The sequence below is a fragment of the Manacus candei genome, unplaced genomic scaffold (genome assembly GCF_025592945.1).
Source record: "Manacus candei isolate 608988 ecotype Guabito, Panama unplaced genomic scaffold, ASM2559294v1 h1tg000023l, whole genome shotgun sequence".
NCBI classification, from domain to species: Eukaryota; Metazoa; Chordata; class Aves; order Passeriformes; family Pipridae; genus Manacus; species Manacus candei.
The window spans coordinates 14,189,834-14,215,291 of record NW_026138071.1 but is presented as its reverse complement, the minus strand read 5'-3'; the positions used below and the strand labels follow the sequence as shown (position 1 = coordinate 14,215,291).

The 25,458-nt window shown below is 39.9% G+C and overlaps 1 protein-coding gene across 1 annotated transcript in view; it reads right to left on the bottom strand.

Moving 5' to 3' along the window:
* Nucleotides 1–15,793: 15,793 nt before the first annotated feature.
* The window catches only part of MTX2 (metaxin 2), a 33,039-nt gene continuing 23,374 nt past the window's right edge, over nucleotides 15,794–25,458 (bottom strand). Inside the window, exons 4-10 of the mRNA XM_051788064.1 lie at nucleotides 23,892–23,964; nucleotides 21,184–21,260; nucleotides 20,297–20,389; nucleotides 19,501–19,539; nucleotides 18,968–19,093; nucleotides 18,304–18,380; nucleotides 15,794–16,300 (exon numbers count right to left, since the gene is read on the bottom strand). Of these exons, the coding sequence (XP_051644024.1) occupies nucleotides 16,093–16,300; nucleotides 18,304–18,380; nucleotides 18,968–19,093; nucleotides 19,501–19,539; nucleotides 20,297–20,389; nucleotides 21,184–21,260; nucleotides 23,892–23,964 (693 nt within the window). The 3' untranslated portion in view covers nucleotides 15,794–16,092. The remainder of the gene's footprint in view (nucleotides 16,301–18,303; nucleotides 18,381–18,967; nucleotides 19,094–19,500; nucleotides 19,540–20,296; nucleotides 20,390–21,183; nucleotides 21,261–23,891; nucleotides 23,965–25,458) is intronic.

Here is a 25,458-nt window from a genome sequence, read left to right as displayed (position 1 = left end):
TACTATGTCTGTTCCTATTCTTGTGAAAAAATTCTATCACACTCAGTAAAGCCTCCAACAAAAGCAGGGTAAGAACAAACTCCAAATTAACCAGTAAAACCCATTTTTTTACCAGTAAAGTAAACCAGTTTATTTGAGCTTGGAGATTCAGTACTGTAATAATGCAATCTCTGCAGATGCCCCTCAACTAGTCACTCAGAGCCTGGAAAAAGCATCATTTCCAGGACACAAGTGAGCATCTCCTGCACAGTGGCCATGGGACCCAGACACTGTGGTACAGCTGAATTTTATACAAGATATAAATTATTTTTTTAAGTATATGTTTTAATAAATAGTTTCATTTGTTACAGTAATTCAGGGATTTGTATTCTCATAATTAATGAACATGTTATCACACTGTTTATGGTTTAGTCCTGTATAAATAGCACTCAAAATTGTGTATATGTATCATCTTCAACTAGCAGAGCACTGTATCATATGCCTAATTTTAAGCGTTTAAGTAACTTCCATGAATTTAGGGGTAACTTTAAAAACCATACTTTGAATGTTTTGTCAAATTTGATTAGATATCCAAGGAGTACCTCAGTTAAGTTCACTTGCATTCCCATACATATAAACAAAACAATTACTTTAAAATTATATATACAGGTGCCATTTCTGCAATTATCCATTAGCAGCAAGATGTATCCCATGGGCTAGAGAAACTGTTTGGCAGTTGAGATTCTCTGCAAGTTTCACAGTTGAACAAATTATCTCATGGTTTTGGCCATACAAATCACCAAGTACTAAGCCTGTGATGCCTATGATGATTATAAGTGAGAAACAGTTTAGTAAGTAAATGCTTTTGCACTCATATATAACTAGAAATAACACTTCACAGACATATTCAGTAGAATTGAGCCATGTGATTAAACTTTATCTTTCCTTTTTCTGTGTATGATCTACTGGTTTAAATATGTAAATGCCTGCTAACAGTTTAATACAGGGTATCTTGATCACACAGAAATATAATAAGATTTAGTTCCTCAGTGTACTTATCTGTACCAGCTCTACGTATCCACTTACAAAGGCTATTGTCTGAACTCCTGAAAACAAGATCTCAATGAGGAGTTACTTTTATTGGTTAAGTAGTCGTGTTTCTTCGTGGGGAAATGTGGAAGTGTATGTATCGTCTAGGGAGAATTTCTTAAGAGATGAATGACCAAGGAGTTTGCATTCTAAATTTCCAGACAGCTGAAGCAAAGAAGGACCAACGGAGAGTCACAGCTTCAGAACTGCTGGCAGGAGGTGACCACTGGAGTCAAAAATTGGAAACCAGGACCAGGCTGGCTTGTAAGTTTTCTTCCCTCAGTTTTGTCTTTTCTGAGACTTTTCTGAGGCTTTTCTTCACTTACTAGTGGAGGTCTCTCAAAAGCAGAAAAGTTTGCCACAGAAGCAAACCTAGAGACAATGTGAGGAGTATAGAACAGATTCTAGTCTGGAGTTAATTCCATTTAGCAAGAAGTCTGTTGTGATCCTGAAATGCTTAGAAATGTAAGCATTACATTCAAATGGGATCTTGGAAGCAGGTTGTTGCTTGCACGTTTGTTCCAGCCTGGAAGCCTGCTACAGCTTGTAAATTTAATTTTAGCTCTGGAACTTGCTCTGGTTTTGTAAGGTTACTGAAAATCTGAAAGAAGCCAGATTTCTTACATGCACCAAGAATAGTGTGACAGTGTTTACTCAAAAATTAATACCCCCCAAAATAGTGCCCCCCAACACCAAGGGCTTGAAACAGGTTTTCACACCTGTCAAACACATGCTGGAACATTGCTATTTGATAGTAATCACTCCCCACCACTCTCCTCCCAGCAGCTACAAGGATTTAATTAGTGAGTGTTTCCCAGCCTCAGAAACCAGGAGACACAAAGACCAAGAGCCAAAGTTGCTTGGTGCAACGATTCATACTGTGCCCTGCTTTGTTTTGTCTCTGCTGCCTGCATTACAAATAATAAAAAAAAAAGGTTTTAAAACTTAGAGTAGTGCTGGTTTGCCTAACAGCCTGCTACTTGCAAGTATTTGTATTTGAGCTTATTGAACATTCTTTGTATCAGATACTCAGCCTTGTAAAATTGATCCAGGAAAGGCTCGCCACATTCGCTGGACTCCTGCCTTGCTGGCTGTGTGTTGAGGAGCGCATTGCTTTTGCCTCCAAACTCAAGCAAATAGCACAGAAAAAGTTCCCTGAAGCAGCCTATTAGCAAGGGCACAAGAATAGCTCTTTTCCAGGCTGTTAATTCAGACGTCATGCAATTGGTCAAATGAACCTCTCCTTTGTGGCTCTTGTGGAGATTGCTGTCCTCTCAGCTCCCTTGAAAGTGACCTTGACACGTGTCTTCCTTTACTTAGAGTAGGTGATAACCCACGGGCAGGCTCATTTTGCCAGCAGACATATATGACAGAATGGTTTAGGTTGGAAAGGACCTTAAAGATTGTCTCATTACAACTCTCTTGCCACTGGCAGGGACACCTCTCACTAGACCAGGTTGCTCAGAGCCCCATCCTACATGGTCTTGAGCACTTCTAGGGATGGAGCATCACAGCTTCTCTGGGCAATTTGTTCCAATGCCTTACCACCCTCATATCACATGGCCATCGCTGCCTGGCACCAACAGATTGCTGTCTATAAACAGAGAACCTTTGATATGAAGGCAGCAGGCATGGGAACACCCCATGAGACAACAAACATAGCTCCTGCAGCCCTCCTCTCTGAGGCTGTCCCATTCAGCCTGGCTGGGTTTTCGTGTGATTTCCCAACCTTAATTTTGATCACATGTCAGAGCTGAGACTGGCACATTGGCCTTGAAAGAGCCCTTTGAAAATGCCTGTGTAGGCAGTCCCATCTCAGTGCCAAGCCCAGCTGCTCCAGAGCAATGTGCATTTTAAGGAGAAACAGCTTTGGCAGTCCATCAACTTTCTTGTCTGTTACTGCTGCATATTTTATGTCACCACTGTATTGCAAAATGAATACTCTATATTACAAAATTAATACTGGAAATATCTCCTCTGCATTTTATGGGTTTTATTTGTGCTTTGTTTTCCTACGATTGTCTTACTTTTGCCTCTGGAGAATTAATAGTGTTATTATCAAGGGCAAACAAGCCTGGAATTAATCTGATTTAATCTTTAATTATTACTTATGATGGTTTTTAGATTACATATCAGCATTGCTGAATGCTGTTTTACAAGCTAGAACAGAGAGATGAACAGTAAGCTGAGACACTGGGATTACTCTGAGACATCCTCAGTGAGGTTTTCCAGCAGTAGCAACAGCCATTGCATGTTGTGAGGTTTAGTTTAAATTGCTGTTGCTCTAATCAAAGCAGCAGACACAACACTTGGACAGGAAACTGAAAAGATAATAAAAATTTTAAAGCTGAGCTGAGAGCACCCACCTGGATAATTTCGTGGTGAGCACAGCTCAGGCCTCCCAGCCTTCTTCTTTGGGAGCAGCTGTTGTCTGTAAGGTTACACAGAGCAACTGCTATGAAAAGGAATAAAAGAGGAGCTGAAAGAAGATTACTGCACATATGTTTAGTATCATCTATGTGAAGGCGATAGATTATTTTTGTGGCTTCTTTTGAAAGCTGGTAGGGTCGGGTTTCCCCTCGAGCATACCTGGCTGTCTTCCTTGCAGAAATCCTGAACAATACAGATGAAATTTTGGACTCTCTGAAGTTCACAGATAAACTGCATTGGCATCAGTGAGAGAGAGGGAGTGAGACTCAGATTTTCTCCTAGTTTCTACTTTCTGCCTGCCCTGGGAGGAAGGGCATGGATATGTCTGTGTCAAACATCCTGCTTTGAAAGTCTGCTTGTAACACTGGGGAAGACTTAAAGAAGTTTAATGCAGGACTAGGAGGGCAGTGATAGTGCATAAGTGAAATAGGGATGTCTTCATGTAGGGAAGCAGCCACAACTTTTGAGATCATTTGCAGGCATCCTGGTTCAGGTATGCAGTGAAACCCTGATATTCAGCACTATGTAGGCATCAAAATCAATAGCAGGGCAGCACCATTCCATTCAAGATGGGCTGGCAGGCCCTGGGATACTGCTGTCCTCAGCTGTCTGTGTTACTCCAGGTTGGGGAGGGAGCTGGAGCTGCATCAGGTCTTGCAGGGTTGAAAATGCTTGATTTGTACTCGCTTTACTCAGAAGAAAAAATTACTTTTAAATTCCTCTTTTTCTCTCTCTTTTTTTTTTTTTTAACTTGAAGAGGGATGATAATAATGAAGCTAAAGGGTAACTAAACATTGAATGCAAATTGTTTAAATTAAGATGGGGCTTATAACTCCTGGCAGGTTCCAGACAAATTGTTCCTAAAAACTTCTTATTGCTTATTGTTGCCCATATTTGAAATTTAGTTTAAGTAAAGATCTAGAGGTAGTGCTAAATAATTACACAGCAAGATAATCTGTTCTTCTTATATAAGATTATAATAATTTTAAAAATCTATCTATGGAGTAGTTCAGGAAAAACTATTCTTCAGCAGCTATTTTGGGTCAACTCAATGCATAGTCTATTAGAGGTATTACTTCTGCTGCAGAGTAATGAATCATATTTGCAGTCAGGAAGTCACTTGTGTAATTGTCATTAAATATAACGAATACAGGGCTATTTAAAGAATTTCAGGATTGTCTGATGTTCTGGAAGACACTGTCTGGAGAGAAAGGGTAGAAGCCTCTTATTTCAGCTGCTCTCAGTGGTTTAAGATGGAAGAAAGGGCGCTATCAGGATTTGTGCAGCAGGATATTGTCGTGCTTTCACAATTCCTACATAAAATTAAAACAGGGCTTCTTAATTTAGGAAATTGACTTGTAAGCAGGATATAAAAGTACAGCAGAATTCCTCTGCATGTTAAAGCCTAGATTATTGATTTTAAAACCATTCTCTTTGATTATTTATTCTGAGCCCTGTCTTAAAACAGGACTAAACCCCATATTGCAAATCAAAGCAGAGGCTCTGAAAATACTGATTGTTGCAGACAAATTCCCCAGTGCTTCATTTGACAAAAAGATGGATTAGAACAAACTCCAGAGTGTTATTATTGCCACCCATATGAAAGATTGTTTCTTTTATTTGTATTAATTACTGATTAGTGCTTTCTGTATCTTCAGCTCTTTCAGATGTTTTGAATGAGATGTATTGTTTTCCATAGTTTCTTATCTAAAGGGAACCCTGACAGAAAACTGGTATCTAGCCACTGTGCACAAGGAAGTCATTGATGAGCTCAGACACTGTTCTTCAGGGAAAACCCTGGGTGAGAGTCTTGAAGAGGTAAAAATAAGTTCACAGATAATACTGCAGGCAGATAATTTTCCATCCAACAATATTGTCATGAGTAAATATACTCTTTAACATTCAAGTGCAGAAGGAAAAGGGAGCTGAGTGTGTGGGACAACTTGGGTGTGTGGTGCTTGGGGAGCAGCCCAGAGCTTATAGCAGTTCCAGCTGTAGGAGAGTGGGGCAGTCCCTTCTGGATGGCAGTCTGGAGGCTTTGGGCTGCCCAGACCTCTCCCGTGGGCAAGCTGGCACTGCTGACACCGTCTGCCTGCGGTAGTGTTTGGGGGCCTTTAGCTACTCGGAAAGAGACACAACGGAGTGGCTCCTATCCCAGTGAACTTGCATGCCAACTGGGACAGAGAGGTGTGGGAGATGTCCTAGCCAAAGGCTTCATAGACTCAACTGTGTGGTTTCTGACTGCCCAGTCAAACATTATGGGTCAGACAACAGCCCTTGGGCTTGCAGCTGCTCTCAGTCATTACAGCCTGGTCGTTTTAATGGTCTCAGCCAGCAAGGAGAGCCTTCTCATACAAATCCCCTGGGTCTCTGCTCAGAATGAGCAAAGGCCTTTTCCTCCGTTTGGGAAAAAGTACCAGAAGAAGAAGCAGTTATATAGATAGGTGGAAAAGGTTGAGATTAGAAAGTTAAAATGTTACTGAGCCCTTATTTCCCCATGAAGATCTAAAAACAGAAAAATCCAAGGCAGGTTGCCGAGAGTTAGGGCTGCAGGTTCAGCATCCTATCCAAGAGTTTAAAAAAAAAAAAAAAAAAAAAAAAAGAGAGAGGCTTCCTGAGGTTCAGGGGTCTGGTTTTCATACATTTCGTGCACAAAAATGATCACATCATCTTGGATGCGAGGAAGTGAGGTGCTTATTTAAGATATCAACTAATATGAGACCAATATTTTGTCAGGTGACTGCATGAAATTCAGTGGTGAGTCTTTCGTGGCCCAGGTTATGTTAAAAAGGGTAGTTTTAAAATAGCTTGTTGTACGTCATCAGCTGATCTGTCATTTTCCATAATTCATGAGCACTGGGGCCAGATTAGACAATGGAGTCTTGAGTGAGAATTCATTAATTTCCTCCATGGTTTTAGAAATGTCAGAGGTGTAAAGCTGAGAATAATAAAAGTCAAACTCCTTAGATATATCTACTGTGCTAGGAAGAATATTACTCTGAGCATCTCTGATAGTATACAGTGTCTTAGTGTGCATGTGTCTTTAATTGGTATGCAAGGAGTTTATCTGCTTTACTGCCTGCACTTATCAGAAAAGATATAAAATGGGATGGTGATAATGGCTGCCTTCAAAGAAAAAGATATGTTCTTTCAAGGATGTAAGTGCAATAAATCTTTCTGGTTTAAGGGCTCACTGGAAGCAGAAAGATTCTGTTCTGCTGACAACTGAATGTGGGGAATTTTCCCAGGAGAAAACAAATCACATTTCTCTATTCAAAATATAGTAAAAAGTCAGTGAAATGTGACACCCGAGAATGTATATTACAATATTTCCTACTGACTCCTTTACCAATTAAGCACACTTATAGATTAATGCGTTTCTCAAATGGTTAATACAAGGTGTCTGGCACTGAATACATTTAGAATACACTTGCAAACTCCCACAATAATCTGCAGTTCAAATTTAAAAAACAAAAGATGAAAAAAAAGTGGTCAACTTTAGGTGTTTGTTTAAACTATACCACAGAAATTAATTTGTCTGGAATAAAATGCAGAGTTCATTGCTATTCCAGAACCATTCTATGCATCTGTGGAAAGCACAGTTAATACTACAGGTACCTACTGGGTCTTGAGGGGATCTTTTGTGAGTTTAAATCATTTTATTTACTTTAGAAAAGCCCACATTATTCATAAGAATCAAATGCTGTGCCTGACTGTTATAGAGAAACAAAATAGACAAGGGTGTTTTAAATTAATCTGTCAGTATGGTGCTTTCCAGTGCTCACTTTGTTCATGCAGCCAGGAACTGATGTTAGCATGAATTTAAATAATTCCTCTTGCCTTGAATAATGACCATGAAAGTTGAGTAATGGTATCTAGGAAATATCCTAACTTTTGAGGAGCTGCCTCTTATCTAGGACTGTTTGTTTCTCCTCATCTCCCCCCGCTCCTAATTGCAGGGAGGCGCTGCGCACGGCATATAACTAAACATAATACAATTTGATTTGTGTTGCAGTGTTCTCTCCAAAGAACAAATCTGTAAAATTACAACATGTGAAAGCTTAACACAATGATATAAAATGGCAGTGGCACGGTTCATATCTTAAACTGACAGACTGATGGTGATTATTGCAAGGACAATGCCCTGCATATGTCAAACGATTTGCAAATAATTTATGTCACCTTATCCTCCATTATTGTTTTTGCAGAGGACATAAACTGTGTCACTAATATTAAACTGTCGACAAAAAAAAGCCTAGCTCAGCTCTTTCCTAGCTGAGAATGCAAAGACATCTGCACAGAGACAAACATGCATATGGCCATCATTTGTCCAACATCTTACACATTGTGAAGGTTTTTTACTTGAAATGCCAACCTATGTGGCAGATGATGTATGTGTTTCTTCAGTCCTGTGATTACCAGCACAGAGCTGCTCTGCAGTGCTCTTCACCTCATCAGTTCCACAAGCTGCACTCCAAGGTGTGTGAAACATTTGCAGGGAGATGGCATCTGACATGCAGCAAGGCAAAAGCATTCTGGTGTGAATATTTGACTCCAGATTTTGTTCAAATCAGGGTCAGATTCTGACCTGGAGAAATTAGTGTGGGTAGAGATTTAGGACTACAAAATAGCAATTTGAAAACTGGAATGAATATATTTTAAAGATGGGGAAGCAGAGGAAAGTTGTGCTGTCTCCTGGGTGTCTCCCAAGGGGCTGTAAAGGAGAGGGGAAGGGGGAGTGCTTTATAAATGACCTGAGCTTTATTCTTTGGGAAATAAGCAGAGGACAAGGCAATCCTAGTCACTTCTATTTGTTAAGTTGCATCATCTCACTGCCGATTTCTTTGTTTAGGTTTTGATGGTTCATTTATTACTACCAAGAAATGCCTTTGAAGGGTGATTTTCAGAGGCTGTTGTGGTTAAAAAAGCAGCAAAGAATGCAATGTGGTGGTTGGAGCGTGGAGCTGGGAAACCAACCTCCAGCCTCCCGCTCTAGATTTTGCCCTGCTCACATTTGGGACAAATTACTTGCAACTGCTGTGGCTTGACTTACTCTTCTGTCAGGCAGGTTTTTCTGTCTGACTCATCCACTTGGTTAAGTTTGCCAAGTATTTCATAATCTTTGGCTAGAAATCACTCGTTTGATTGCAGATCAGTGACATTTCAAATGAAATGCATCAAACAACTTCTGTTGGCTTCAGTGCAAGAGATGGCTCCAAATCACTGCAGTTAGGAGGACAATACACTGACAAACTCACTCAGCTGAGTTAAGGACTGAAAGGGAACTCTATTTTCTTACTGCTACTAGTTTTCCCTTTTTTGGAAGCCTCATTTAAGCATTTTGGCCTCTTAAGCCCCTCAGGAGTGAAGAATCTGCTCCTTGCCCTTCCAAGCTTTTCTCATCCTGCTTCTCAGTAAATCACATTGATTTCTTTTTAGTATTATAATACAAAAATGCCAAAAAATTGGACAGAACTGTATTACCTATATGGATTTTAATCTTACTTTCCATTTTTCTAATGTTGACTTTTGTCAAGCTTCAAAAAACTCCAGTTAACACCAATTACCTTGTTATTGGAATTGTTTGTGATTACTGAGTTAGAAAAGCAAATTTCAGGCATCTTAGCCTAAAGCTTGCAGGATGACTCTCTTTGTCTAAACCAATCCTAGAAAGCACGCTTGTTTTTCTAGTCGCACTCAAGTGAGTTTACTGGCACAAGGAATCTCTTTCGAAGCAGAGAGAGGAATAAAGTCCACAGGTGTGGAAACCTTTCCCAGAGTGGGCCCCTTCCTTTTCTCAGTGCAGAGTGATCCTGAAGCATCAGAAAAGGCAGGGAAATCACGAAAGGATATCAGGGAGAAGGGGCAGCAGGACAGACCCCAGGAAGATGCACTGAACCAAATGAAAGCGCCTCCATAGAAACAGGTCTGCAGGAGCTGTCCTGTGTGTGTCAAAAGCATTTCCATCAGATGACAGGCAGCCTTTTCCACAGCAGTGTTTTTAGGCTTTGCCTCAAGTGTGCTTTGGCATAACAGCAAGACTTTGCACTCACATTTGCATGTAATATACAAGTCATGGTCAGGTCTGTGGTCTTTACACACATATGGAGAAATTTACCTGTCTTTTACAACATGTTATAACCTATGACAAAATGTGCTGGAAAGAAGTTTATTTTAAGTAGATAAAAACAAACCCTTCCCATAATGCCCCCAAACTAACTGATCTTCATCGACTGGTTCCTTAAACATGCCACAACACAGACTTAAAGCTGCAAACAAAAGAGATCGTGGTGATAGTCGGTAATCTCAGCTATACAATTCTTAGCTAGGAGGCATCGTATATCAAGGTGCTATGCACTTCTGAGGGAAGAAGCTGGTAAAAACTGCAGAGGAATTTTAGGGAGGAATTTACAGGAATTAAGTTAGAAACAGTAGTGGACTTAAAGAGAAGTTTTCATTATCTCAACAAGAAAAGAAAGTGGCCAGCCCTTAATCTAAGAGTCCAAGTGGTAACGTCTGAGAGATGAAGGATAATTTTCACAAGATAATCTCAGGCAATAATCCTGTGCATTGATGACAAAACTGTTGATCTCAGCAGTGAGAGAATGGTGTGACCAGAAATAGATATCTTCAGAGTCAAGCAAACCTAGCCAAAATTGTACTTTGTAGCTAAAAGTAAAGAGAGATGTCACCACCCAGGAGATTATGAGATGGACAACCTGAAATGTATGACTAGGGATGTGGACTTGCTGTTAACAAATTTTTGGCAGGAAGAAGTGATAGAAAATGTAAATTCATGCTGAGAGAAGACAAACTTGGAAGAGGTAGATACTCTGGGAGCTGGGTCATGCCACAGTTTGACGAGAACAGCTAGGTGATAACTGGTCTATGCAGCTCTACAGAATTTGTCATGGCTAAGATGCACTGGTTCCTCCCCATGGCACCTGCAACAAGGTTCATTCAGATACCTTCTGGTGGCTTCCTGCTTAGCCTTGGAAGATGGTATTTTATTTGCAACAAGCCCTTATAAGCTGCTGCTTATAATTTCTATGAACTATCATCCTTTTCATTCTTGTTTCAAATCTGTCTCTGAACTGAGAACACAAAGCCTGGAAGATCAATGATTTGAGCAGTGCTTGTAGGAAAGGTGACCATCATGCCATACATTCTCAAGATCTCTTATTTTCTTCTTAAATGCCGAATAAAATTTTAGGTATAAAAAAAATCTAGATTAGAAAGCATTTATGTAACATAAAGCTTTCTTACAAAAACATCTTTATTGCCAAACTGGGTTCCTGTCAACATAAATCCAAACAGGAGAGGGGTGAGTTCATCTTGACCTCTCATGTCAGCTCATTGTTTCAAGTCAACTTCTGGGCACATTGGCTTGTAGACAGGAGTTACTTCGGCTGCCACAAGCGTCATGTGTGGCATGGATAGCAGTCCATCTGTGTCAACAGCGGGAAGTTCTTTTTCTCAAGTAGTAGCAAATTTGATGGGAATAGCAGCAATAGATAAGAATGGTTGATGTTCCCTATGGAAAAAGCCTGTACTTTCTTTCCAGATAATGAATCAGTTGGAGCCAAAAGGGGTCTCTCAAGCTTTTTGTATTTACACGTGAAATACTTCTGATCAGGCAGCTGTCATTTGTGGGCCCTTTTAATCCCATATGTGACTAATGGCCCCAGTATGGATACAGTTACCTGGGTGTAAACTTCATTCTATTTGATGTCACCGATTTTCTTTCCTGAACCTCTGTTATTGCGTTCACACAATGGTATTTTGCCAGGCTGGTAACTGTTCCTATGGCAAAACCTTCCAGTCTAGACAAGCCCTAGAAGCTTAAAGTCATTTCATTTCTTTTGAGGCAGTTACATAATTGGCCTTGAGCTCACTGCCAAACGCTACTTTTTACGAAGTTGGTACTGGGAATGTGAGCCAAGTATCGCAAACCTGTGGAGTGGATGAGCGTGTTAGCAGTCAGCAAATGACAGGAGAGAGATCAGCCAGGAAAGTTTCAAACTGCATCCTGACTTTGCTAATGCTTTTTACTTCCTACTCCTACTTTTCTCCTAAGATCAGATAACAAGTAGCATTTTTTCTTTGTAACAATTCATTAATCAGAGAAATGATCCTTGCTGGTGTTTAGATGTTTTACTTAATTTGGTACTTCTGGCCTGTTGCCCCAGTAGTGCCAAAATTATTATTTCTCACCCAGCAGGTGATAAATAACAACTTCAGTCATGATTAATACCATGAATTTCTCAACCTGACTAATGCAAAAACTTCAAACCTGCAGAACAAGTGGGTGCTAATTGTTGTGAGAGCCATTGGAGCTGCACTCTGCTTATAAAGAAAGAAAGCCACAGGAAATGAAGTGTTTTCTAGCAGCATAGCTGATCCTAAGAGGCATCATTAAGTGCAGCACAGCAGCATTCTCCACGTGTATGGCTATGATAGCCTCTTTCCACAATACTGAGCTTTAAGTACATTTGAGAGGCAGGAGATTGCCAGGTTATTTTTCTTTCCTTGGGGAGGAGGAGGGGAAATAAAAGTCAGCAAAAACAGCAGATTAATATCTCATTAACACCACTCAATACTAGAATTTTTACAACTGATATGTGAAAAGTGATAGATCCTAGCAAAAGCTGCTCCCACCAAAGCCCCTTCACATGTCTGTCTTGAAATCTCATCACATCATAAAATGTAGCATCAAAGACTCCCAAGTCAAGGAGAACTTTCTTCAGAAAGGAAGAAGAAAATCAGGAGATCTGGAAGGACTGTCAGCTGGAAACAATGATCCAATATTATAAATTAGCCTGTGGTTGGGATTCTGGCCACTTTCAAATCACAAGCTGGTTTGCCACAGTCTGTAGTGGAGCAGAGTGGTCACTCCATTTTCTGTGCTATACTTGCAATGGTGCAGGGCACAAGGGATCCACAATTTAGCCACATGTACAATGCTGTGCTGGTCAGGAAAACAAGACCTCCACATCTGGAATTGGCACCACGCATTTCTGATAGGAGCAGACACCAAATCCAGCAAGGGCATAACCAGTTACCTGTGCTGAGGAGAGTCTGTGCTGAGCAAAATAAGTCCGTTCCACAATCCCAAAGAAGCATTTTAGGAATGGAGGAGCAGTCCTGTTTTCACTGGGACTTTTCCAATTGTTTCAGCTCTATCAGGCAAAGAAAGTACCTGTTACTTTCCAACATGGGCATTTAGCTCAACTTCAGCATGTCCCTATGAAGTTATTAAATCATGGAACGAAAATACTGCAAGAAGCAAACCACAATGGGTAAGTGATTTGTACATTGCTCAGACTCAGTAATGTCTATTCACTCGTAGTTCTGAGTGCTTTTGTGACTTTGTGTACTGTTTTGATTAAGTCCTGCAGTTTCTGCTGGGGCATATTCAGATATATGTTAATCCATGGTGCAGTTGGTCCTGACATTCTTTCTGTTAGAAACCCAACTTTTGTCTTAATTTGGGGAAATTTTAGACGTTCCAGCTTTCTTCACTGCTTTCTTCACTCAGAATGGCCTCTAGGAGCTTTGTATTTTTGAGCCTGAAAAAGCTAAGAAAGAAATTCACCATCCACATTGTCCTGCTACATGAAACAACCCACAGACCTTCCCGGCCTGCTTCCTGTCTCCAGTGCAGCAGCTGAGTTTCAGTTGTGGGAGATCTAGAAAAACACACAAACCAAGAGAAAAATTTTCACAGACTGCACACGCACAGCCTTGTCTACTAGAGGGCCACTCAGACCAAGAGAAAGCCCTCACTACTTAGCCTTGGAGAAGGTAGGCCAGTTGTCTTGCTCAACTCCCTTGCTATAAACATTATTGGGTTTGGGTTTGGTTTTTTCCACACTTAATGCTTTTATTGCTGGTCTTGTTACAATTTTTCATTTTTTTTTCCTAAACTGTGCACAGTATTTCAGTAGCAACCAGTATGAGTGTCCTTTGTAGGACTGCAGCTTCCCAAAGTTAAAGCATGGCTTCCGAGCTTTGGTCCTTTGAGCTCAGCCCAGTCTGCTCTGTAGCACTAATCATGCCACCAGTGTCATTTAAAAAAAGTGTAATGGTTTCTTGTACTTATGAAGTATGTCATTGGCTAGGATTTTAATAGCTATTTTCAACACTGGTAGCAAAGCCAAGATTTTCCTTGTAAGTTTAGATATTGTCTAGAATGAGGTGCAGCCTGAACTACAAACCAGCCCTGTAGCAAACATGCCATATAGAAAGAATTCTCTTCAGTCAGGGAATTAAGGAATGCTTCTTTTCATTTAAATTTTAATAATTAAGTTATCCAAGTCACACACAAGGAAGGTGGTTAAACTTTCAGAAACTTCAGTGTAACTTGAGAGCTCAGTCTCTGCTTGTCCTCTCACTTCAATATTGAAAATTCCATGTGATTTGCCTGCCTCTGAATCCTTAAGTGTAGTCTGAGTAGCTCAGTGGATTTAAACACTTTGATTGCAAGAGATCAGTATCTTTTGCCCAACCACTTCCACAGCATTTATTTTCTAGATGAGACATTCAAAGCAGGTTAATGCATATGGCTATCTCTGTGAGGGTTTTTTTTAGTACTCTGAAGGTATAAACCTTGCTATATGCTACCAAACAAACTTTGCAGTAACTTGCTGTTCAGCATTCAAGGTGTTGTATTTCCAGTGCTTGCTCTGCCTCACCACAACCTCGCCAGAATATAAAAACACAGTTTCATTCAATGCTGTTTCAAAGCAATTGCAGAAATTTGGTTAAAAGGTGGCTAATGGCCACTGCAGCCTTGAAAGAGGAAGAACACATGCCCACTTGCACTTTTTCAGACTGCCTAGAAGTTAATAGGTGGGTTTAGAAATCCATTAAGTAAATTACTGCTGTAGTTCAGTCTACCGGTACCAGAACTGCTAAAACCACAGAAGCTAGGTTAAAATCTTCCCTCATGAATGCTGCTCTGCAATTAGCAAGAGGTAAAAGAGGAGTTTAATTCTCTGGATTAAGATACTTCAGTTTTCACGCAGGATTTCCGCATCACCATGGCACTGCTAGCTTTGGATACTACTAGAGTAGAATGTATCATAATATTCTTTCCAAACAAACAAAACAAAACAAAAACAAACAAACAAACAAAAACCCACAACAAATTCTTTTCCAGTTTTCCCAGAAGCTGAATTAATGCAGAAAAGCAGGTTTGAAAGAAATATCTCAGTTCTCAGCTACCAACCACTTTGACAGTGGAAATGGTCACTAAGCAGTCAAGAGTTGATGGGTTTTAGTTTGAAAAGATGAATAAGCAGTAGTGGTTCAGGAACCTCAGAGTCAAGGGAGACTCAGCCAGTTCAAGGTATGCAACTGCTTTCTGCTCAGTTCTTAAGAGAGAAGGAAATAGCAGCCAAAATCTCATGACCATTGCATAACCAGTTCAAGCCATTAAGTATTTTGACACTAAGGCATATAGCTGAAAGAATATATTTCATTGTAAGAAAACACAGTTGTGCCCATGACTTCCTGAGTGCACAGGGACTCTTTCTGCCACCAGGACATTCCTGGGGTAGTTGGAGCTTTTGGAAAAGCATGAAGTACAACTGACAAAGCAGAAGAGAGCAGTACCATTTAATGTGCTTGAAGGAACACTGGTGAGATTGAGTCCTTGCCTACACACAAGAACTCTCCCTTGAAAAGTTCCATGTTGCCAGGGTTTTTGGAGTACAATGATATTTGTTTACTTCTGTATCATTGTGCCTACATGTACCATAGGATAACATGGAGGCAGAAGGACCAAGGCATGCAAGCTCATAGCAAGTCCCTTTCCTACAAGAACCACGTCTAGTACGTCAAAGCTCAGAAGCAATATTAACATACTGGAAGTGGAAAGAGTGAGACAGACACTTACCTAGCAAATTAATTTCTTAAATAAACAGCAAGAGGACTAAAAATGGGAGATCATAGGAAGAAAAAAAATTATAATCAAAAAACCAGAGGTGAACAAGAAATAAAAAGAGGCGAGACATACACAAGAAGAAGGAATGACAGCCAGAAGCTACTTTGACACAAGTAAGAACTGACTGAATAAGATCACATACTTGTGTGCTGCAGAACTCCAAGACATTTTTTTCACCCAATCTCTGAATAAATTTTGGCTGAGGCAGACAAACTTTAAGATCTCTAATGAGTCCTTTCATTCTAACTAGTAATTCTAACTAGTTCCCCATACAGCTGTCTTCCAGGTGTCCTCCCACCAGGATCCCACTCATTAACTACACAGACATTAAATTTTGTAAAAAAGGCATTTATAAAGATAAGAGAGAAACTTTAAGTGTTTTATTTTTTTTAAAACAGATACAATATTTTTTCCAAGGTCACTTTACAGTCAGTGGCATACAGGCTAGCAAAACACAAGTGCTCATACAAACGTTTCAGGTGAAATATGCACAGTATATTCTACAACACAAAAACTGCATTTTACATTTTTTTCTTACTCCAGAATGATTTGGCAGCTTCAAAAAGCTTAACGCACATTTCCATTCTCAAAATCAATTTATTGAACAAAATTCAAAACTGCAACATGATCCACCCCAACCACCACGCTTATCTCAGCAAGGACCTCTTAGCAGAGCGGGCTGCAATTGCGGAGCTGTCTTTATCGTGACCCTCAAAGTACTGCTGCTCTATTCGCCGACAAAAGGCTGTGAGATTACTGTAGTTCTTCACTTTTTCAGAGAGTTCATCTGTGATTAGTTGAGTAGTAAGGATTGTGAACAGATGTCCAAACACCAGAGCATCTAATTCAGTTGGTCTGTAAAATCAAACAGAAAAAAAGAACTGGTATTTTGGAAGGCAAGTCCTGATCAAGAAAAACCCTGCTGTTCTGAATAACCTTTAGAAAGGTATACAATTTAAGGATTCAGATGAAATTAGGCAATACTAAACTTACCAATTGCATGGAAACTGTGTATACAGTATATTAGAACACTAACTGTTCTCAGTATGGCATTTTCTTTGCTTTTGGGAGCTTGGAAGTGTGAAAATAACACTTCTTAGATTGGGCAGAGTTACCAATTCAGTATCAAACAACGCTCCACCTTTTAGTTCAGTAACAAGGACAAATGCTTATCAGGTCTTTTGGGGTTTTTGCTTTTTCTTTGCAGATGTATATTAAAAAAACCCAACTATTATCTCACAGGATAAAAAAAAAGAGGGGGTGTGTGGAAGCATAAGACCCCTAATTCTTTTTTTTTTTTGTGCTTTTCAACAGTTGGGAACTATTCAACAAACAAGAAAAGGAGTTCCATGGTGGCAGCAACTGGAAACATCTCTTGTGAAAGGGAACTACACAGAAGAAAACAAATATTTTGGGAATGTTTTCAGTCCTGCTTTATTTTAGGTGCAAGACTTCTCAATTTTTACCTTGCATCTTTGTATAAAAGTAGCCCATGTGCAAATAGGGGGGTTTTTTCCAACATATTAATAACTTCAGAGTCCCTCTTTACAAGTGTTAAAGGCAAGCAGCATGAGGCTTTCCTAACTGATAATTTTTTTGCTTTTTTATTTGTGCATCACTAAGCACTCTCCAGTGGAGATGTGTATCCTTGTATGACAAAGTTAAATATGTCAGCAACAGGTTGCTTTTCTTATTTACCTCCCACAGACTCCCAGAAGCCACAGACTGAAAAATATTGGACTCAAACCACATACTTTTTTGGTAATATTTCAGACAGCTAAAAAGCTTAAAGGTTGAAACTGTACCAAGAAAGCCTGGTTAACAACAAACATAAAATCCCCAAGTTACAATTCTTTAGAAATACAGAAGGAAAGTTTAGGAGATACTATGTTTAATAATCATATGAGAAGATGCAATTTAAGCTTGTCTTCTATAGTGCATATTTCTGTATCCTCTGAATTAACACTACCTACCTAGTCTCAACTTGGAAAAGATCAAGGGGCAAAGACAAACAGAAAAGTATCCAAGACCATATCCTGCCATTTGAAGACATCTCCCTGTCCAAATGTAGTCAAGTGAAATCCAGATCTGTGCATTTCTAGACTGATCCATGGACACGAGAAAAGAGGGAGCTAATGTGATGTTATTTAAGTCCATAACATTTCAAAAATACTGAATTATTGCAGAGAAAAAAATGTAAAAAATTGAAAAAAACTGATGAGAGCAGAGGACATCCCGTGGAGGTCAGGTCACTTCCTTTTTCTCTCCTGGCAATGTGAATCTTGGTTTTGACTTTGCATCTGGTCCTTTGTGGACCAGCTAGTTTCTCCCCCAATTCTTAGAACTCCCAGGCATGCTCATGCTAATTCAGTTAGTTAACTCATGCTCATTCAGAACTGCCTCTGGTGTTAAGAGCAAGACAAGCTGTCCAGATCAGGACAGCACAACATACATTCACTCCTCTAGTAGACAATGTTACCCAGGAAATAAAAGTAAAGCTTTAAATGTATCATTTTTAATAAGAAATTGACTGTATAAAGGTGCACATTTGTAGCCTACATAAGTTGTGGTAGAATCATGTAGAGAAGACAAGCAGGAGTAAAAACTAAATCATAAATGGGGAAAAAAACCAACAAACTTACAGAAATTTTCCTTTTAAAACCTTTAAATACTTATTTATGAAATTTCATGTTTAGATTCCAGTCACATATTTTTATTTTTGCAATTAATCACACAGCATTAAAATAAAACAGGAGTTTTATATATATATATATACACATATGTATGTATGTACGTACATGGGTATATACCTATATCTCACATTCCTGGATGCAGTATTTCAATAAAGAATAACTTACTGCTTATTGAAGAAATATGGTTGTGTTCCTAATCTCTGGGAGAGAGCCTGACAGCACTGATCTACATCTTCAAGCACCTATCAAAACACACAAGAAAGAAAGATCCATATTGTCAGGAAATCTCACCACTGCAAAAAATAACCTCCTTCCTCTATTTGCACTGACAGTGGGAACAATGAATGTACCATGTTGAAATATCAAAAGCTGTTAAAGTCAGTCAAAAGGACACAGTAGGCAAGTGTTACTTAATCTAACATTTGATGTAAGGCAATTCTGATTAAGTGCTTCCCATAACATTTATAACTAAACTTAATGAAAGGTACTAACTCATACCTCAAAACTTGCTGCAATCCTGCAAAGCGTGCCTCTTAACATCACACAGGAAGTGGCGGACAGGATTTACAATCTATTTTCAGGACTACAGCCTAAACTAACACCAACAAAGATGTACACTCATGGTAAAATATCCTTCCTCCCACCCCACTGGATTGCACATAATTTAAGATTTATTGCTACTGAAGGCAAATACCTGACTCCAGATAATATTTTAAGTACAGAATATACATTTTAATATATCTGTTCAGCTACTTTCCAAAGCCTTTAAAAAAAAAAAAAAGCAAAAAGAAGGCAGGGTAAAGAAATAAGCTTCCCCTTTCATACTGACCTGTTCAAGTGTCTTTCCAGCCCATCCGATGGCTTTCATCTTTCGCTTCACCTCCCACTGCTTCTGATAGGACAGGATGCGGTTAAGAGGCCACGGGTAAGGGGAGCCATACCTTGGGTGAGTAATCTTTGTTTAAAGACAGAAAGGTACTGTGTTACAATATAAGAAAATACAGATACCTCTTGACAAAACAGCTAATATTTACACAGTTCTAGCAGAAAGGGAGCTGTAAAAGAGAAAGGGAGTTGTGTCTATGCCATAATTATTTGCACAGAATTTGTACTATGCAGCATAACTATTTAAAGCTATTATTTCAGAAACATATACAAAACCCATATCTATTCTGCAGTCAGCTACTTTCAGTAATGACACAGCTTCCCTAAAATGTATATGCAAGCAAAATTAAAGTGAAAAGACTGTACCATTAATGGTATAAACCTCCATGTTTCATTTATGAGCAGGGACTTGCAGTTGTGAGCAAAAGTGTTTTCTCATTAAATTTTAATTAAGATAAATGCTGCGGAACCACTCACCTCCTCTACTGTAACATCATCACACCACTGGAGATAGAGCTAGGAAGAGAAAGAACACTTACTAAAACTTCCTAATAAAGGAGAATACAGAGACAATCATTCTTCAGTAGTAGAATTTTCTTTCCTATATTAGATTAAATTTCCATTTCATTTCTTCTGTTAGACCTCTGAATGTATAAAAGAAATTAAAACTGGAAGGCAAAGGCCCAGTTGCTAGTCCTTACTTCACCAGCACCAGCACTGAGCTGAGATCAAAGGTCCGCTCCCCCTGCCCACAGCTCAGCACGGAGGTCACCGGCCCTCAGCTCCTCAGCCACCTGTATCCTGCCAGTGTTTCCAACACTGCTCCCACGCTGGGACTGCATCACCTTAACTCACCAGGGACACGAACTGCAGAGAATCCACGCCTCCCACTACACATGTGAGCATGCACGCCATGGGAGGTGATAGCGGGGTGCCTGCCCAGCTGTGGGTTGGAGTAGGATACCAGGAACCACTGGCATTTTCCAGTCAGTTACTTCTACAGCTGTGGTGACACACCCCAGTTAGGTGGGGGAATTGTACGTGACTTGTGTCTACAGGAACACTTCAGCAGGCAGTGTTCAGAGTGTACAGAGAATTTATTCCTGTGAGTGTACTTCACAGTGTACAGAGAATTTATTCCTGTCTCCTTTCACCTCAAAAGTTGACGACCTAATCTAAGAACAGCAGCATTTCCACTACAGAGAAAAATCCTAAAGCTTTCTTGCCTATAGTTGCTTATGTAAGTGTGTGGAGTTACTAGGGTTTGTTTTACCTCCGCTGTCAAGAGCATATTATTGACCAATTCCATGTAGGCTTTCATCTCAGCTTTTTGGACTTCATCCAACCCATCACTGAGAGAATGGCCCTAATAGGGAAAAGAGAAAAGACACAAATGTAAGAAAGGATATTGGAATATTCAACAACATATGACCCAAGGATCTTTAAAGTCAATGAGCTTTGGCTCAGACTCTGATCTCTTACATAGACACAGACATAGATACATAGATTATATGGACATAGATAACTCTGACACAGTTCGTTAACAAATTACATATGAAATTTTTACATACAGTATCCTGTAGAATTAAAAACAAATAATCATCATGTAACTAATCTCATCTATAAAAGATCTAAGCTAATCTACAAGAAATTAAGACTATTATCAGTACAGATGAACACACTGAGCACACAGCTTCCTGGTTAGTGTATCTCTGTGACAAGAAGTAAACACAAATTTACATCTGTAATACAACTTCATCAACCACTCAGTGAAAACACAGTAATTTTTAAAATAGAGGGGACAGTTGGGGGAGTGGGGAAACAAAGGTAAATTTGAATACTATTTCACACTTCAGGATCTAGACCAGTCAGTTCTGGGTTTAAGAGCTCTGAGACCCAGAGATGAGGCATGTAGAAAAACAGTCTCAGAAACTGGTACTGGTATGCAGCTATTCTGCATAGAATTTACTTCCAGGATTTGCATAAATGACAAATAAAAACATTTTCACCTCACAAACTCCTATGCGATGACTTCTTTCTTTTAAAACCTATACTGTCTTAACAAATTCAGTAACATCCCAGAAGAGCACACTAAATCAGCACAATGCTAAGCAAGATTAACGTGGTATTCACCAATTTGTGAAAAAAACATACTATTACCTTTGCTTTTACAAACTGGACTATGGGCCCAAGTTCAGACACTACTTGATTTCCCACGTGAATAAAGGGTACTTTGCCTGTAAGAGGAGAAATGTACTGTAGTAAGAGCTATTTTAACCTGTAAAACACCATTAACAATTTTCAAAGCAATTAAATACCGCAGGTATACCTGAACATCAGTGGCTGGGTTGTTTGGTTTTTTTTTCCAAATGAGCACAGGTAAAACTAACATACATAAAATACATAGAGTGTTTGTAATAACAAACACCTTCCTCCGGATCTTCCTCCTCCTGAAACTCTTCTACATGTGATACTTGCAGTTGTGTATTTCAAAGTTATTGAGTGAGATCTATTGACTCATATTTTAATAATGGAAAGACTTAATTCAATGTTACTCTGAAGTACAGCTGGGAAATCCCAGGAAAGAAGACAGAGCCCTTGAGTAAAAGTTTTACCACACAATGTATTCCCACTGTCCCTTCTAAGCCACTGGTGGGGAAAGGTCTGCTGAAAGGATGATGGAGACTGTGCCCAGGAAAGTAAGCAGAGGCAAGTGTAAATTCACACTCAGCAAGGCAAGGTCTTGACTCTTCCCCCTCCTCCAGTCCTTCAGATTTCCACCAACTGGGCCATCCAGTTCCTGTTAGCTGCCCCTACTTTCACTCTCTGTTGTGAGCTGGCATTTGCAAGCCCCCATGGTCCTGGGATCAGGAAGAGGTTCTTGCTATGAGACTCTCAGCTTCACGGTCTTGCGGGGAAGAGAGACAGAAGGAGCTTCTCCAAAATCATGGAAGCAAAATGGGTTTAAAGCTTAATTCTAACTTAAGGCTAGTATTCAGTCTATGAAGCTGAGCCCTGAGGGTCCAGCTTATCATCTTCTCTGCTTGGTAACTTTTCTTACACAGAGAACTAAGCCAAAGCTCTAAGGCAGGCAAGATACAAGAGGAAGCCCTGCACTCACAGCAAGCCATGAAGCATTACAGATGTTGCCCTATGCCCCTTTTTCCCAGCTCTCAAGGCGTGAAGCTGAGAGCTCCTGCTCCAATCCACCCTAACCAGGTTGCTTTTCCTGCAAATCTTCAAATGCAGTTGACAGATACTAAACTTATATTTAAGACTAAATCTTTTAGGATTATTTACATGATTGAAATTATCCATAAAATAGAGATAAATGCTGGCTGTTTTGTAAATGTCCTCCCAGCCAAAGGCAGTAAATGAGCCTGCCCAGTGCAGAGGGCACAGCACCCTTTTTACCTTCCTGCCTCTCATCATGGGCAGACTCCACTCTCAACAGACAGCTCAAAGAGCAGGATCAGTATCTGCTTGGCTGCAAATATGTTACTGGCAATACATTCACTCTTTTCGCTGAAACACAACCTACTGTCCAGCCCAGCTCAACTAACATCAGATTCAGTCATGGTTTTTATCACAAGCTTCACTCCTGACTGGCTCAATAAGCCTAAGGATAATAAATGAAGTGCATCATACCAACAAAGGCTTCATCTGCATCCACACACTCCATGTGAAGAAGGAAACAGAGACCTCTGTGCTGCAGACTTCAGTGGTTTCAGTCAGACTGTACTTCACGTATCAAGACAATCGTTCGGTATCATACTTTTGAGCCCCTCAGAATGGGTTTTGTCATTACAATGACTATGACATAAATAACCTTCCCCCCAAAATGATGAGATGCAGATTTTTGCTGCTGCGAGACAGAGGGTAGGGGGGAGGGAGAAGGGAACAAATAAAAACCTTCTCTGAATTATCATTAAACCAATATAAAGAAAGGAAACAAGGCAAGGAAATAAAAATAGTAAGGATTCCAGGAGTAAGGGCAAAAAGTACATCTAATTCTACCTACATTTAAAATAGCCACATTTCACTGCTTTAACCAAAAATATCAGTAGCAGCATCAGAACCCACAGAGGTGGCAGACATATACTGACAGGCGCTTCCACATGGCAGTCACCAGTCAGAGACAGAGAATCAGTAAATATGTACCTCCTCACATAACAAAAATCTGGGACAGTGTGAGGACTGACAAACTTCTGCACCCTGCATTCTGTAATTCCCTCTGATTTTTAGGCAATCTTCTGAAGCTAGCCTCTGGACATTTTTAGGCAACTAGCCACCTCCAGCAAAAGGTAGGCTCTCTACCCTTCTAATACTTAATTTTTTGGTAGTCGGTTTGGATTTTTTCCAGACAGTCTCATGGATCTGAGGAAGATTTAAAATCACCTGTCACCCGTAACAGTGACAATGCACCCTTTGGTCTCCTGTATCAACATCCTGGCAATGTTACCCAGACAGGGTAACAAGAGAGAACCCTTCTCCAGCGTTGTCTCACTGCAGCAATAGGCAAATATAACAGCATTCCCTGAAATATTCCCTGCATGCAGAACAAAGCCCTTTTTAGACACGTATGTCTTTCTACTTCAGGACATTTGAGAGAAGATTTCCACCAGGCACTGAACACTCTGAAAGCTTTATACAGGTACTGCAGTCACAGGCACGGTTACACATTGTGCCTACATCACTTTCCATTTCACTGCTTTGATTGTTTGCAGAGGAGAAACGGCACTGGAGGAGAGGGAAAGGCAACCCACACACAGTAGCACTGACCGACTGTTATCAGTAAGACAAGGCATAGTTGCCATGGTATCAAAATGGAGGTATAACATAGTAATCTAAATGAAGGCCACACTTACCAGATGGGGACATGTATTCGGCATTTGCCCTGCAAACCACTCGGATTGGCAGATTGCACATTTGCAAAAAGGCCTGGAAACAAAGAGTCACATTTAAAAAGCATTAATATACCAGTGACAAACAAATGTGGTGTTTTCAATACCATTGACTGTTTTAGCTAGTTCCTAGCACACTCTTATAACTATAGCTCCTTACATACTGATTTTAGGAAGAAAGAAGGGCAAGTAAAGAAAAACAAGATTTTTTTAACTTCCCTAGACAACAGTTTATGATTCAGTCATTGACTGGAATTCTTTTAATGCAGTTTCATCTATTTTTACTGTTTTTTCAAGATGAGCAAAGAAGCAGTCAGTATCTGACAGACACAATTAGTGTCGTGGCTGTACAAAATGAAGCGACATTTTGCCCCTCCTGAAAATCGTAGTGCTCACTTCTGGCTAAAGCTGGCTAATCAAGTTCATGTTGTGTAACATGGCAAACACATATGGCACCTTCCCATATTATAATCACAATAGCTGCCAGAAATTTTGCTCTATGATACTGTCAGCACACGAGTCTGCTTTGGGATGAAGAATTTTTAAAATATAATTTATGGGATTAATGGAGAGCATAAGTGATCAATTTACCATTTCTTTCTATCTGTACTCTTAGATTCAAAGCACTCTCAGTAGGATAACAATTTCTGTCAGCACCTGCCATCACCACAGAATCCATAGTGTATTTCTGTTGAAATACCAAAATATCAAGAAAAGTATTTGCCAGTTGGACAGAACATGGCAAATAAGGAATCTTAATCTCTAGAGACTCTCACAACTCAGTAACTCCTATCATTCATTTTGTCTCCACAATTAGGCAGGTCACAATTCCAGATTCCAAAATTATACCTATTTATCCACCATGGCTTGAGGTAAAAAAGGCCTACAGCAAGAAGTCTCCCACTATGAAGAAAAATGCTGCTGTAACACAGCACTGTGTACATGAGCCTCCTCCCTCCTCTTCAGATTGCAGGATCTGGCAGTAAACTGCATTCTCACAGCTTTAGCTGCTCAGACTCTAAACACAAGACATGAAAGTAACCTAAACCTCAATCTTGAGATTGCTCTTTTCTGCACTAAATGAGACCAAAAGGGATGAACTAACGCTGGCATCAGCCCTGTGTTTGTGGCTTCTGTCATATCCATTAAGCAAAGAAAAATAACCCAAACAGCGCCTCTTCTCTCTATGTTCTTCAAGGCCATTATTCCCAAAACCCTAACCCAGTCCAGGGAAAAATAGCCAAAAGCTTTGGTCCTTTTCCAATCAAATCAAAGAGCTGCATAGTCCATTATGATATTTGGCTCTCGCAGGTTTACATGACCTAACTCAAACCCAGATCTCAATTCAAAGACAAAAACTATGGTCACGAACTGCTACACAAGACATTGATCACAGCTGGTAAGAGCCTGCCTCAGAACTGCGAGGATTTCTATATCTTTTCATTTCCTCAGCCTAACTTAAAGCCCTGCTTGGGAGCCAAATACTGTATGTACACATACAGACAGAGAGATAGACAGATATATAAAGAGA